Source organism: Engraulis encrasicolus, unplaced genomic scaffold, assembly GCF_034702125.1.
Source record: "Engraulis encrasicolus isolate BLACKSEA-1 unplaced genomic scaffold, IST_EnEncr_1.0 scaffold_28_np1212, whole genome shotgun sequence".
NCBI lineage: Eukaryota > Metazoa > Chordata > Actinopteri > Clupeiformes > Engraulidae > Engraulis > Engraulis encrasicolus.
Genome location: NW_026945577.1, coordinates 2,141,396 through 2,157,040, shown reverse-complemented (window position 1 = coordinate 2,157,040; position 15,645 = coordinate 2,141,396). Strand labels below are relative to the sequence as shown.

Genomic DNA, 15,645 nt, shown 5'->3' with positions numbered 1-15,645 from the left:
TGGCTGCATGGGGGACTTATCGCTAAATTCTGGGCAAATTATGGTTAAGCATTAGTTTGGGGTGTTTGGCTTTCTTATGGCATAATTTCATAAGATGCAACCTTGGCACTTCTGTTTGTGTTTTTAAAGTTATTTAGCCAACATAACTTTTTTGTTGTTATCAGGGCATCATGGGCACCACTACACTTAAACTTGGGATGTCATAGCTAAGTCATGTCGCTTTTTTCTGCTTTTAGCCGCCAACTCTTGTGCCATTATCGTGATTTGGCATGCTTTCCACTAAGCCTTTGACTTCGATATTCGATATTCGAATATAAGTCGAATGTTAAGAAAATTCGAGACATTCGAACGAATATTAATTGGCCATTAATATTCGAATCTGACATGGGTATTGCTTTTTTGGGTATTTCATTGTTATTGATTAAAATTATTTCCTTGTAAACATCGCAATTCACAGTCTCAATTTATTTTTTCCATGGCTGGTTAATCACTACAGCCGTGTTGAGGAGAGTCGCGTGCGTGGCTCATCTCTCTGTGTTCCGTAGCAGGACACTTGCGGCAGGCAGTCTCCCCCAGAGTCCGCATTAACACGCAGATGAGTGCTGCAGAGTTCCATTCAAGTGAATGGCTACAGTTAATAAACAAAGCATCATCACATTACTTTCTGGAGTTGTTGACGAGTTTCTGGAATTATTTGATTCAACCCACAAGTACCTGTGATTACGCCAAGAGTAAGATAATAACTTCTTGTTTTTTGGATTTTGACCAAATTAGCTTCGTTGGTCTGGGTGTCAGATCAGGCAGACTCCAGGTGATGATTTTGTTAGCATGCTTTTAGCATGTTTTTAGCGCACTGCTAGTTTGTGTAATGTTCGTTTTTAGACGAGACAGTCATCTTACCTGGACCTACAAGCACACTACCTAAATGTCCGTCATTAGTGATAGAAAATAAATACATATTTGTTGATATTGGTGCTGTGTGCTCAATTCTCATGATTCGCATATGATCCAATTCAAATTTTAACTTGGGCTACAAGTTTGACATGGCTGCTAGCTTTGCCATGTTTTAATCTGCATTCACACCTCTAAGTACCGTCTTCTTATAAGTGCTGAACGATTGCTAAACAATAATGGCTGGCTGAATGCATGTTGTTAATGGGCATGTTGCTATTCTTTGTCGTTGTTCTGTTGTTGTCCTTCTGTGATTTGGGGCGAAAGTGGGCTGTGCCCGACTGACGTTTCACAAACAAGGCGTGTACCTGAATGTGCCTGGGGTCGGCTATGAGTCCGATCAGGCAAAAAATGGCCCGGGGCCGGCAGCTCCGAGCCGGCCACTCTCCTGAGCCCCGGGCGGCCCCGGGCCGCTGAAGCGCGGCTAATGAGACCAAGGCTATTGAAATGTACAAGGGGGGTGCACATGGAAAAAAAGTTTGGAACTAGGGGTGTGCAAAATAATCGTCATATCGATGCATCGCGATACTTACTCTCACGATACAATGCATCGATTCATGACAAGGTATCGTGATACTTATTTTCTCAATATACTGCATGGATTCATGACAATTGATTATTTGATAACAATAAAATTCGATTTGCCACGGGTTATTTTGTTCAGTAGAGAATAGGTAATATTTCTGTTGTGATGTAAGCTCTCTCCCAGATGATAGAATGCTTAATTAGAATGAACTGACTTAAGAAAGGTACACAGCAACTGATAAGCTGTATTTTACACATTTACTGAAGTAAATATCGCAATGCATCACAGTAGTACATGAATCGCAATGCATCGTGATAGAATCGCATCGTGGCATGTGTATCGTGATGCGCATCGAATCGTGAATCCTTTGCCAATACCCACCCCTATTGGAAACCACAATGTAATGCATTACTTTTGTAAATCACCAAATCCATATTTTGGCAATTATTTTGGCTAAAGTAACTGAAGTACTGCAAAATCAGTGTAATGGCCTACAAACATTTAGTAATAATATTACTAAATGTATGTAGGCCATTACACTGATTTTGCATATATTATTATGATGTGAGGGATTATTTTAAAATGACAGTTACGTGTAATCGGTAATGTATTGCAGCTTTTCAGTAACTTGCTGAACACTGATCAGACGACACAAAAAGCAAGTTAGGCCTATGTGCATCCAAACATTCTGTTTATAAACATATTGATCAGCTCAAGACACTCACCTTTGTCCAAATGCCAGATATCAAGGGGTCAGGTGGTGTTGTGATGCTGTCCTCTTCCTCCTCTAACCTGGATGTTTTACTTGGCCTTTGTTGGACTGGTGTTAAGGTTGAAAGGGTCCATGGTACATCTGTTTTTATCTTGACATTTCTCTTTGTGGAAATCTCACTGTAATGGCACCTCTATAACATAACAAGCTACAGATAAGTCAAATGAGGCACACACGATGTTCCCAGGACTATATAGGCTAATGTCAAGGCATTTCACTTCACATGCAACATTTGACAGTGTCATACCACTAGTAGAGGTATATGTTTGATACATTACTAACCGTTGCTCTGGTAGTGATAACGCAATGCCCCATCGACAGCTGTGATGCCGAGATGATCTTCTGGCTGTTGGTGGAGGTGGCACGGTTTGGATGCTGAGCGAAGAGAGTCACACCGACGCCTGAAGTGCTCTGAAAAACAAGCAGGATACACACCTTATCAAACGACACAACGCAATACATCCAGCCGCTTCCATTTAGATGACGTGGCATTGATCGCAATGTTTTGAGTGAAACAGCAAAACTGACTAGACAGAGCATCGTATGACATCCAAAGTCCCATCAGTCCTTATAGAACTGGTTCTAATGAGGCTATTTTTTACTCAAAAGCCCTAAAGTGCGATAGCATTGAATGTCTTAGCTGCTGGGCAATACAAAGACAGACGGCCCTTGCATTGCCAAGAGAACTACAGTATGTAAACAACAGTCAACGTCTCGTTGTGAATTCTTGTTTGAACAGGCCTGTAGTTGAGTGGTTGTCTAGTATGTGTGCTCGAAATGCGGTAAACAAATTGTTTGTATTGTTCTCGGACTACGTTTAGCTCTCCTCCGAGTCAACCGCTAGCAGCTGGTGAAATCACACACACGACCATGCATGCTAGCTACAGAAAGCAATATATTTGCACCAGGAAGACGTTGAAAGGAGTACGATGAGCTATTTACAGATTACGGTACGAAGGGAGGGAGGGTGTCTACACACCGGATGCACGCCAAAAACATACACGCTTTGGTCATAATACGAATGACATTCAACTTAGAATTAAGTTGCTTAACAAATCGACAGACCAAACACCAATCACAGCTAGAGCTCTATTTACATACTGAGGAAACAAGAGCTAATAACAGCTAGCATATCGTACACCTCAGTCAATTTGGTCAAACAGCCACATATCGAGAGCTCTACTTGTACTTTTCTTAAATTTTACTTACCAAAACTGCAGAGCTTCCGAGAGAATACGGATTAGTATATCCAAAGGCACAACAAGACCTAAGTATGGGGAAAGTGAATCAATGAAATAATCCATCAAAGTGATGAAGTTGTTCAAAGTAAGGACTTCCCTGGAGGGACTTTCTGGCACGACACCGGCGCGGGACTGACTGAGTCGAACGTCTCCTTGACGACGCCCTGTCAATCAAAAAATAATTCTAAAGAATGTCAACTGTCAATCAACCCAGATAACAGTATATATATATATATATATATATACACACACAGGGTGCGATTTGCCGGGGGGGATGGGGGGGATTGTCCCCCCTTCTGGTTTTTATCTCTGCTGGAAAATATGCTCGCGAATAGGCCTATCAAAATAAACTAACAAAAATGTTGATATGTAAAGCAAGTTGTGACCGTTTTCTGCAGTGTACATTGCACTCACTTTCAAAATTGCCCGACGTGGTGGAAGCTTTAATGTTCACGAGGTCCCCGACTGCCAGCAAATATGCAACAAAGTTGCGTTCAGTCGGCCTACGGGAATTAGTAACCTATCCTAATGCAAACGACCTGCGAAAATGAAACGCCAAAGCGTCCTTTTTTTGATGGACCATCAAATAGGCCTAAAAAACAACCTACCCAACTACTTGGCTAGTGCCTACAAACAGGCGCGCAAAAAGGGTGCATTGCATTGCATAAGCGCAGCGTCAGTGGGGGAGCAAACGAAGGAAACGTTAAAAAAGACATTTGGTTTGAAATACTTTGCTTCCAACTCCCTACTGTTCTTGAGTGGCTATGCAAAAAGACGCACCGACAGTAGGTAGATGTGGCGAGACGCGCCCTGTCCTGATCACTTTCCTCTGGGTTTGTAGATGGAAGAGGAGCGTGTTGCGCCCCCTCGCTAATTGATGAGGTGCCGTATTGGATGCAGAATGCAAATGGCAAAAAAGCAGGTGCTCTAGGAAGGGAGGTGCTTTAAAATGGAGCAGAAAAGTTGAATTAATGCACCACAATCAAATAAAAGACCGCATAAGGAACTATAGGCCTATGAAACCAGTCATCTGTGTGCAAAAGTGCGTCCCGGGTTAACCGAACCTAATATTAGGCTAAACGCGGCTCTTCTCTTCTGTTGTAGGCTATATACGCTGCTTGGAAACGGAGCATAAGGAGATTGTAAGGGCACAAACAAATGAAAGACCCCACCAGGTCATGAACGAAACTACTTGAATTAAGACTGCGGTATGAAACCGTCACCTGTGTGCAAACGTGCGTCCTTGCCATCAGGAAAACTGAAATTGTTCAAGTAATTCTGTCTGCATGTTAGGCTATGAAACCGTTGTGCCTTGATCGTAAATCTAAGCTACTGTCAAGGCAGACGGAATGGGTGGAGTAGCGCCTGAACATGCAATGAATTTGTATGACCCGACTAAAAGTTTGTAGAAAGTTGCAACGCATGAGGACGACACGTTGAAGTAGCCCCCTCTACTTACACTCGGTGGGTAGGCTATTTATAGGGTTAGTGCACTTGGGATTGTAAGTGACTGAAGTGTCTTTGGCACATGAAATAGGCTACAGATATTCCCCCTTGGCGATTTCAGTGTAACATGTCTGCGCAAGAGACAAAAAAATTCTCAATGAAGACGCATTGTCTTAGTGTCCGTGTTGGAAAAAAAACTCCCTGCCCCCTTGTTTTTGACTGTGTTATTCATTTGATATCATCCAATATTGAGCTGTTAGTCGTATTAACTTCATTTTGTGACGTCACGTTTCATGAAAAAAAAACATCCCCCCCTCTGTTTTTTTGACAAATCGCACCCTGTATATATATATATATATATATATATATATATATATATATATATATATATATATATATATATATACACACACACACACAGTGGTGCTTATATGTTTACATACCCCAGCAGAATATGCGCTTTCTCTGCGATTTCTCACAAAATATGACGGATTACACAAAACCTTTTTTTTCACTCATTGCTAGTGACTGGCTTAAGATATTTATTAGCAATATTCTGTGTTTACTCTTTCAAAAGCATGATCACAAGCCAAACTACCCAAATGACCCTGTTCAAAAGTTTACATACCCTTGTTTCTGATGCTGAATATGGCCCTATTCAACATCAAGGACCACTCTAAATTGTTTGTGATATTTGTGAATAAGGCTCTTAATGTTCTCAGATGACAAAACAGCACATTCTTCCTGGCAAAATGGTTGTTTCCTATAATATCTTTGGGTGTCTTGCTGGAACCTCACATTTGAGGTTTCCCCTGAGTGGCTCAATGATGTTGAGATCAGGAGAGTGAGATGGTCGCTCAAAAACCTTCATTTTATTCTTTCTGAAGCTAATGACGGGTTGATTTGGCTTGTGTAATCCGTCATATTTTGTGAGAAATCGCAGAGAAAGCGTATATTCTGCTGGGGTATGTAAACATATGGGCACCACTGTATATATATATATATACATATATATATATATATATATATATATATATATATTAAACAGGCCTTCCCACAGGTTAATTTTCACTAACCTAATGTGAATCAGTTTGTTGTCTTGATAGATTCTCATCTCACTGTAATACCATTTCTATTGTATCACTCCTAAACTGTAAATCACCATATTTTTCTAAGCTTTCGTTGCTATTTTTACATAGTTATTGGAAATTAAAAGGAATACCCGTGGTATTTCAAATTGAAAAACATGTGAAGTACTCATTTCTTTTGAAAATCACTTGTAATTATGAACTATTTTGTGCTTTAACTTATGGCTATAACAGGCAGTGGCTTAGTATACACTACAGCCCACATGATTGATCTCGGCCCCACATGATTGATCCCGGCCCCTGATCACAGTCTGGAACGATAATGTGGCCCCCAGAGAAAAAAGTTTGGGGACCCCTGCCATAGAGTCAAGCACAGTACTGGGTGAGCTCAAGGAAGATTCGTCCCGAATTGAAAGTTAACCCATTGATGCCTGATGTTGCGTTGCGCAACATTGGCCCTGGAGCAGCATTACGCAACATTCAGGCTCATGAGATTTGAGACAACTTCATTAAAAATCTCTGTTTGTTTGAGATGAGTGAACACATTCTAAAGAAAGATGAGGGATGCATTTAAATACAACTTAGTGCATATTTCTATGGTTTTTATGAGATATTTTTATGAGATATTTAGGTTTTTGTAGGCTGAGGGCAGCTTTTCTTAAAAAGGGCTCAGGCATTCAGCACCCTTTTCTGCAGGTGCCTTAGCCTGATAAACCAGACTAAATGTGGATGTCTAATTTAGTCTGGCCTCGATGCATAATACATCCAAAGATTGTTGATGAGAACAACCTTCCCTCAAAACCCTGCCCGCTTTGATTCTTTGCGTTGTATTTGGTTTGCCAGATTCATGGCATTCTGGCTTCACTGAATCATTATGCGAGGCCAGACCCACCCGTAGACAAAACATTTTGCCGTCCAGCGGGTGGCACTGGTTCACCAGGCTAGGTGCCTTAGGCTTCAATGGGTTAAAACCCCATGTAGGCGCCAGATGTTAGCGTAACACTGAATTCAAATGCTAATTGGTGATACAAGTAACTTGTGCTGTTGTCTTTCCTTCACAGCGTTGTCTAGTGCTGAACGCTATAAGAAGAGAATGTCGGTGGTTCTAACCAACCCCACCGGCTTCAGGGTGACCGTACACCACTTCTGGGACAAGACCAACAACCACATGCTCACCCTCAATATTTTCAGCCACCTCTGCAAGAAGGTAGCCAACGGTCGACAAAAATGTCTGAAATTTGTTACATGATAAACTTCACTTGATCTCTTTCTGTCTTTGCAAGGGCACGACGATGGTGATAGTGTTCTATAAATAAATTTGACTTGCCTTCTCTGTCTTTGCCAGGGCACGACAATAGTGACTGTGTTATATTATTAAACTTGACTTGACTTGACTTCTCGGGGACGCGACGATGTATGATATGCATTATATTCTGTATATAGACTAGAGATGCACTCAGAGAGTGTAGACCTCCACCAAGGAAGCTGTTTGAAAGAACATTTGACTATGATGCACCTTTTTAAAATTTCTTTCTGCCTTGTTTTTGTGGAGTTAGAAACTGGAATGTCAAAATCCGCCCTATCCCGCGATGGTGAAGAATCATCATTTCTAACAACTCCACATTGTTTAATCAAAACCTGTTCATAATTTTTTGAGTTATCCTGCTGACAGACAGACAGGCAGACAGACAAACCAACGCGACCGAAAGCATAACCTCCTTGGCAGAGGTATAACAGTAAATTTGATTTGACTTGACTTGCCTTGTCTTCTCTTTGCCCAGGGCATGACGATGGTGACTGTGTATATCCCGGAGGCCTCATTGATGTGCAGCATGACGAGCATCACCTTCACGCTGCAGAACGCCTGCCCAGAGGGCCTCAGCATCGTCTACCTGCCCAGCCGGCCAATCAGCGACTACGAGTGGCTCCATGGAGACCCCGAGGACGAGAATGAGGACAGGATTCTCTACAACCTGCCCGTGAGTACGGAGTGCACTTAGCCAGGCCGTGCCCTCCTAGTGACGCAACCGCTTTCAGCGTTGCTTACCAGTCAGGTCAAGAGCAATGCAAGTACTTTCTGAGTTCCCGCAAAAATCGTGAACTCCTTCCACTTTGTGGGGAAGCAAACAATCATCATCAAACCAATGGAGGCTGTTTGGGAAATGTTAGTTGTTATGATCTTGGTCAGACCCAGTCTCGAAGAGATTTGAAAGTTGATGATAATCAGGCTAGAGTGCACCGTACAGGCTTTGCAAGATAAGATAAGATAAGCCTTTATTGGGGGGCGTTGTGGCGCAGCGCGCTAAGCCCCCCACATTTGGGCTTACATTGCTCACGGGGACCCCGGTTCGAGTTCGGCCGGGATAATTTCCCGACCCTGCCCTGTCTCTCTCTCCCAGTCATTTCCTGTCTACTCTTACACTGTCCTATAATAATAAAGGCCAAAAAGCCCTCCCAAAAAATACTTTAAAAAATATGTATTACATTACATTACACCCGTCACCTTCATAGACCAAAGCTATCAAGTTGGTTAGTTATTTACATTACTCTCACTACATTACATGCCTTTATTGTCTCTTCAAGAGAGAAATTTTGTTTGGACATGAGAGTGATGCAACACTGCAACTTTTACAGGCATCGCCAGGCAACTTGTACAGGCATTTTTCTATTATTGTTTTGGGGCTATTTATGCCGTTATTGTCACAGGACCGTTGTAGAGAGACAGGAAATCAGCGGGGAGAGAGACAGGGAGGATTCAGCAAATAACTTCAGGCCAGAATCGAACCCGGGTCACCGATGTAGTTGAGTTGAGTGCCCAGCAAATTGAGCCACTGCTGGGCCAAAACACATCAGTTTTGCCTCTCATTTTATACGTAAACAGAGTTTTAGAAATAACCTTTTAAAAGTCTGTTTTTAAAAAATATTCCTTTTAGGTGATTAAATTGTGTTTTGATATTAAGCAAATGTTGTGTTAATACAGAAATATATGTAAATGACAATACTGAGTCTTAGAATTGCAAAGAGGTGAACTGGGCTATATATGGATTTCACATGTTTACAAACAGTTGGTTGCATGCGCAGACAAGAATTCCAAAATGCTACGTGGTTAGATGTTTAACTTGAGAAGTCCCGTTAGAACCTTGCAAAGTGTATGACAAGAACCTGTTGTCTTGCTGGCTGGCGGTTTTATACACTTGCTTGGAGGTTATAGTCTTAATGACACTGTTTAGGACAACATATTGCCCTGTCGCTCGGATATCTTTGGTATCCTCCCTAAATAACGCTGTATTGGGTAGAAAAGTCACTGCTGACAAGGCAGGGTTTCGCACCTAACTAATACCCTGTAAAAAACTAATTTACTTTGGAATTTGGATGAAAGTCCTCAGCTAAATGTTAATGGAATGCAATGTTTTTTTGTTTTGTTTGTTTTTGACCCTGCCATGAGGCAGAGCATCAAAAAAATTACTAGAAACTCATGTTGGTCCTCTCCACGGAAATCTTTAGTAAAAGGCGAAAGATTTATACGATTTGAGGTGAACCAAGAGTGTTATAATGGAATGCAATGTATTTTAATATATATTGTTTTGTTGTTTCCCCAGGTAAACTACAGGCCTCCCTCCAAGCTGGGTGTGCTGATTCCGACCACTGAAAACATCTACAATGCAGACCCCAGTAAGCCGATACCCCGACAGCATTACCCTGTGTCCAAGGTACGTGTAATGGACAGCCAGTTGTTGAACCCATGCAATGACATGCACTGATCACGTGGTGGTGGTGGCAGTACCACTGACGTATATACAGGGGTTGGACAAAATAACTGAGACACCTGTCATTTTAGTATGGGAAGCTTCCTCTTGCGTCCACAGTAAATCCTGCTGGATGTGGTTAATCCTTCTTGGTGGTATGATCACCTTGGATACCGTGGCTCTTGATACATCACAAAGACTTGCTGTCTCGGTCAAAGATGCAACAGTTACAACAACTTCTACTTTTTGAACACTGATAAGTGTTATGTGCATTGAAAAATTTTGAGCAAAACTGTGCTCTTACCCTGCTAATTGAACCTTCACACTTCACTACTGGTGCAATGTGCAATTAATGAAGATTGGCCAACAGGCTGGTCCACTTGAGCCATGAAAATTCCCACACAAAAATGACAGGTGTCTCAGATATTTTGTCCAACCCCTGTACATGGACAGTGTACGTCTATTGAATTCCATTCAACACTTTTATTACATCACATTGCATTGCACTTAGCTGACACCTTCGTTTTATTCAAAGCAACTTACAGTTATCATTTTTCAGGGTATTTGTTACAGGCCCTGAAGCAATGTGGGGTTAGGTGCCTTGCTCAAGGGCATTCCAGCCATGGATGGAGATGTAGGGAGAGGTCAGGGGGGGATTCGAACCTGCAACCCCTAGATTGAAAGACCAACTCTCTAACCACTAGGCCACGGATTACAGTAGAGACTCAAGTTTAACACCCATAATTGACCAATCAGGGTCTTTCCTCAATGCTTGTGTGTGTCTGTCTGTGTGTCTGTGTTTGTATTTGTGTTTGTGTGTTTGTAGAACACAGGCAGGTATAAACAGTGTGCTGGAAAGGCGTCTCTCGAGGAGTGTGGCTGCACTGATTCTCTGAGGGTGTCACCTCTAGCCATCTACTCAGACTGCCGACAGAGGGTGAGCACACACACACACACACACACACAGAGAAACACACACACACACACACAAACACTATACAGATCCTGGCCATATAATTAGAATATCATTAAAAAGTATTTCCATAATTCCATTGTAGCGAAGGGGAGTAGAGTTGCCCAGCCGGGACTCGAATCCGGGCCTTCTGGGGTAATAAGCTGGGGCTCTGACCGCTACACCAAAGAGCCAGGCTCGTTGGCATGTTAGTCAGAACACACCCACAACCCTAGTGATGGTCACTCCATCACACTGCCTTCCCCTTCGGGAAGTGCACCCGTGCGCTTCACACATTCATGGTGTCCCTCACGCAACTGCCTATCATCAGAGAGAGTTTATGGGTAATACGAGAGAGTAATCTCGCTACTTTTTCCGGGTGGTACTGTCCACTAAGTGGCGCCATCCAGACAGCGCAGAGGAGCGCCAAGGAGCGCAGAGGCTGTTGAAATGAATGGGGTCCCATGGAGCTCAACCACGATGCTGCCATTGCTTTGGGAGAGAATTGATATCATCGTTTCATTTTATTTTTCCAAAAGGCAGGATAAATTATCCTTTCAAACAGCAGTTAGTTTGAATGTTTAAACTTGCTGGATCTTTGTAAAATACGTCTTTATTGTCAATATGACGTCACGAGTGGCTTCACACACTGCGTTTGGATTGGTCAGCCGGCTGCATTGCTGTGATCACGACGGCCGTAAAGCAATTTTGTTAGCAAGATGCTAGCGGAGCCTGACTCATAAATGCCAAAGCTGTAGGAAATCAGAAGGACATAACTCCCAGGTTATTGGACATTTCATTGAAATCCACATTGGTTTCTCAGAACTTACAGTAATATTGTCAAGTTTCAGCAGACAGCGAGCACAATTGTCAGTTATTAGCGCCAGCCTTATGAGCTCTGCTGTCTCGACAGCGCTCCCTAGGTGAACTGCAGGCACGGGTTTGAGGGCGAGATTCAACACTGTATGTAAACCCACTGTGCTATCATGCTTCTCCCATCCAGTGTGCCCCGTAATCAATGCTTCACCCATCACTCCCTCACACCAACCCTAGGGGTCCCTCACATGGAATTACGGCTCACACACAATGCCTCTGATGGCCTCGCGGTACCCATCCCACTTCTTACACCATTTTAGACGAAGGGAAGTAAAGTTGCCCTGCAGGTACTTGAACCTGGGCCTTCTGGGGTAGTAAACTGGGGCTCTGACCGCTACACCAAAGAGCCAGGCTCGTTGGCATGTTAGTCAGAACACACTAGGGCTGTCCCGACTATTCGACGTAATCGATTACGTCGATTGCGTAAATGAGTCGGCGTGTTCAACATACCGTCGATTACGTGATTTGTGCAACAAAAGAAAGAGTGATTTGCGCAAGCCGCGAGGTAGACGTGCTAAACAGAAGCGGAGAAAATGGCAGAGGTTGAACGTCCGAGGGTGTCAGTGTCAGACGAAGATGAAGGTAGCAGTGGCACCACTACGAGTAATCAGCCCAATAAAAAAAGTGATTTGCACGAGCCGCGAGGTACGTGCTGAAACAGAAGCGGAGAAAAGGGCAGAGGCTGAACGTCCGAGAGTGTCAGTGTCAAACGAAGGAGGTAACAGTGGCACCACTAATCAGCCCAATAAACGGACAAAGACATTTAAAGTGTGTCGATATTTTAAAGACAAGGCACAAGACTTGGTCGTGTTTCTGTAGGAGACTGACTTGTATATAATATTGAGGAAGTGAAGTTTTTTCAGATCGAGACGCAGGGTAATTATATCCCCGAAACGCGGAGCGTCGGGGATGTAATGGTTTTGCCGCCGCCGCGTCCGCGTCCGCCGCCGCCGCGTAAGGTCTTTCGTGTTAACGCGATAACTTTTGAACGGATGTTTGGATTTGTCCCAGATTTTTTGGGTGAATGCTCTATGGCAGGTTCATGAACTGATTCGAGTTTGGAGGTCAACACTTTCAAGATGGCTGAATTCAAGATGGCCGAATTTTTGTTTGGTCAATAACTTCTGACCGGGTGGATGGATTTGTCCCAGATTTGGTGTGTGAATGCTCTAGGGTAGGTTCATGAACTGATTCGAGTTTGGAGGTCAACACTTTCAAGATGGCTGAATTCAAGATGGCCGAATTATTCTTTGGCCCACAACTACTGACCGGGTGGATGGATTTGTCCCAGATTTTGTGTCTCTAGGGTAGGTTCATGAACTGATTTGAGTTTGGAAGACAACACTTTCAAAATGGCGGAATTTTCATTTGGCCCATAACTTCTGACTGGGTGGATTGATTTGCCCGGTAACACCTTATTTTAATGGTTCACCATTTCAGTGAATCTACCATATTAGGTACTGTGTAATAACCAATGTAACAATATTTAATACCATGTAATACTAGTGTAATACCAGTGTAACAATATGCAATATCAGGTACAGTGTAATAACGAGTGTAACAGTATGCAATACCATGTAATATAGTGTAATACCAGTGTAACAATATGCAATACCATGTAATACCACTTACGCACAAACACATGATGTAAGTAAAAAAATTACATTGTATTAAATATTGTTACACTGGTTATTACACTGTACCTAATGTGGTATATCCACTGAACCATTAAAACAGTATTACCATTTGCCCCATTTTTTGCTTCATTTTCACAGTAGTCGTTTGGTTTTAAGCCTATGCACGTCATGTCACGTCTGTATGTATCATATACGTTTACGAAATGGTGGACGGGAGTGGTAGGAATGATGGGGGACTGGAAGCGTCGCGTTTCGGGGATATACCTTAAGCAGTCGAAGGCGACTGCACAGGCAGTCTAGTTATTTCATGCTGCTTTGTATACTGTCGCTGTGCTGGCAGCGTGCATAGCAACGACAGGGAGACAAAGCAACATAATGTGCCTGTTATAGACGCAATATTCAAAACCATGAGGGTGACAGTGGTCAGGGTGTTTGTAGAAGAGCTTGTATATAAAGTAAAAAAGTAAATGAAGACAAAAGAAGTATGCATATTCCTGCCAACAGCGGGGGGAGTTGTGGAGTAAGAGGAATGCAGGCCTGATTCAGTCTCGTGTCCCTTCGTCACAGTGCACGAAGTGCACCTCGCACTATTCAATACTGTTTGTGCCGACTGCAGGTCTAAATAAATAGTAACACTATTCTAATGATATAATAATAGGCCTACTCATTATTATGTCGTACAATTTTGGGGCTTAATACAGTTAAAATCGTTGGCTGGGGTTTATAAAGGTGGTAAAGTGTCTTATTTTTCATGTTAAGCGTTGTCTTGCTTTAAGACAAGTTAAAAGAGGGAATATGTCGCTAAGCTAGTGAAAGTCAATGCATCCGTGTAGCCGATATCGATACCAGTATTGGCCAGTTCAGAGAGTTGCTGACAGGTTTGATATTTACTGTATGACTCGAAATAGAACATTGCATGTTGTGTCTGTATTTACGATTGGATAAGATTGACAGTTGTGATTCACTTTGTGTGTGGCACAACCCTACGTCAAAATTAGGTACGATTTTCAAGTTATGTAGTTTGAGCCCGGCTTTAGTTGTATACAATCGAATAGAGTGGTTTCCACAAAAAGTTTGTTTGCTGAGGAGCAAAACTACTTTGAATTCTTGGTAACACTTTACTTGATGCCAGTGTTATAGCATGTCATTACAGTGTCATATTATATGGTTGTGACGTCATCTGTCGAATGCTCCATTCATTTCAACGGGGCTGCCCAACGTTCGGACGTCTGTTATTTTTCGATAACGGACGGGTTGGTCTATAACAGACCGCTGTCAATGGCAACAAGACTTTTCACTGCTAAAGCGACTTTTCAACAAGACTCTAATCAGCTGCTGTGATAGACAGCACCCGTTGTCCTGGCTACCGCTGTCAATGGCAACAAGACGTTCACTGCTAAAGCCACTGCTTGTATACAAGTCAGTGGCTAAAGCGAATGTTTCATATCACTCCGCAGGGGGTCCGGTCTTTTGTCACTCTAATCAGCTGCTGTGATAGACAACACCTGTTGTCCTGGCTAGCCTACCTAGCTGTTGCCTAGCGGTGTTCCACAACGGCACTGTTTTGTTTTGCGCAGCAACAATCTTAACATTAAATAGGTCTAAAGAAATGTCCCCGCATGTGTGAATCATTTAAGTATATCCATATAATAAGCGGGTTAACTTTCGGCGAGTCGGTCGCTTTGTGGAATAGCAGCACTTCAGAGAGAACAAGACCTAAAGATTCTCTCTGTCGTGCTGCTATTCCACGGTAGCGACCTTCTCGCCGAACGTTAACCCTTACTTAATAGTGTCATGGCACAGTTATGCATGTGTCATAAACATTATGCACTTGGGTTGACATGGGCATATTGTTTATGACTTATCTAGTGGCCTATGAAATCCGTTTTAATTTTTCTCAAATTCGGTTTTATTTTTTCTCAAATTCCGTTTTTTCGGATTTATTTTTTGCCAAATCGGATTTTTTACATTTTTGAACTTATTTTCCCCTCCCCCCCCCAACAAAATTTCTTAGTTATTTAGTTCAAACTGGTGGGTGGACAGAGCCAACCACTCATGGTTGAATGGTAGGTAGAGAAAAGAAAAGTAAAATTTCCTACTAGCTATATCTAACTATCTATAACCTACTAGCTATAACTAACTATATTCTATTAAATACACGTGACGCACCCAACTAGAAGGCGAATTCACTTCTGGTGCATTGAAGTTGGACTCGGGCTGCATCAGGTTTTCTCGAATAAGTTTGGCTATATTGCAACGTGCAGCTACATTAGAGACATTTTTGGTCACGTTATATGTAGGCATTAAATAAATAGCCTCGCAAAGTCCCTACCGTCTACCGTTTAACACAAACACATGTTTTACAAGACGGCCGTTTTCTGTTGATGATGACTTGACCCTTTTTCAAAGT

At 42.5% G+C, this 15,645-nt stretch overlaps 1 protein-coding gene and 1 non-coding gene across 3 annotated transcripts in view; one reads left to right on the top strand and one right to left on the bottom strand.

Moving 5' to 3' along the window:
- LOC134443150 (cation channel sperm-associated auxiliary subunit beta-like) overlaps positions 1-15,645 on the top strand; it is a 46,723-nt gene that overhangs the window by 20,003 nt on the left and 11,075 nt on the right. For both annotated transcript variants that reach the window (XM_063193057.1, XM_063193058.1), the window contains 4 exons: positions 7,086-7,231; positions 7,806-8,003; positions 9,624-9,734; positions 10,597-10,707. In XM_063193057.1, the coding sequence (XP_063049127.1) occupies positions 7,086-7,231; positions 7,806-8,003; positions 9,624-9,734; positions 10,597-10,707 (566 nt within the window). The remainder of the gene's footprint in view (positions 1-7,085; positions 7,232-7,805; positions 8,004-9,623; positions 9,735-10,596; positions 10,708-15,645) is intronic.
- On the bottom strand, positions 9,457-9,572 carry LOC134443221 (U5 spliceosomal RNA). The gene has a single exon (XR_010033607.1). It is a non-coding gene; the product is annotated as a U5 spliceosomal RNA (small nuclear RNA).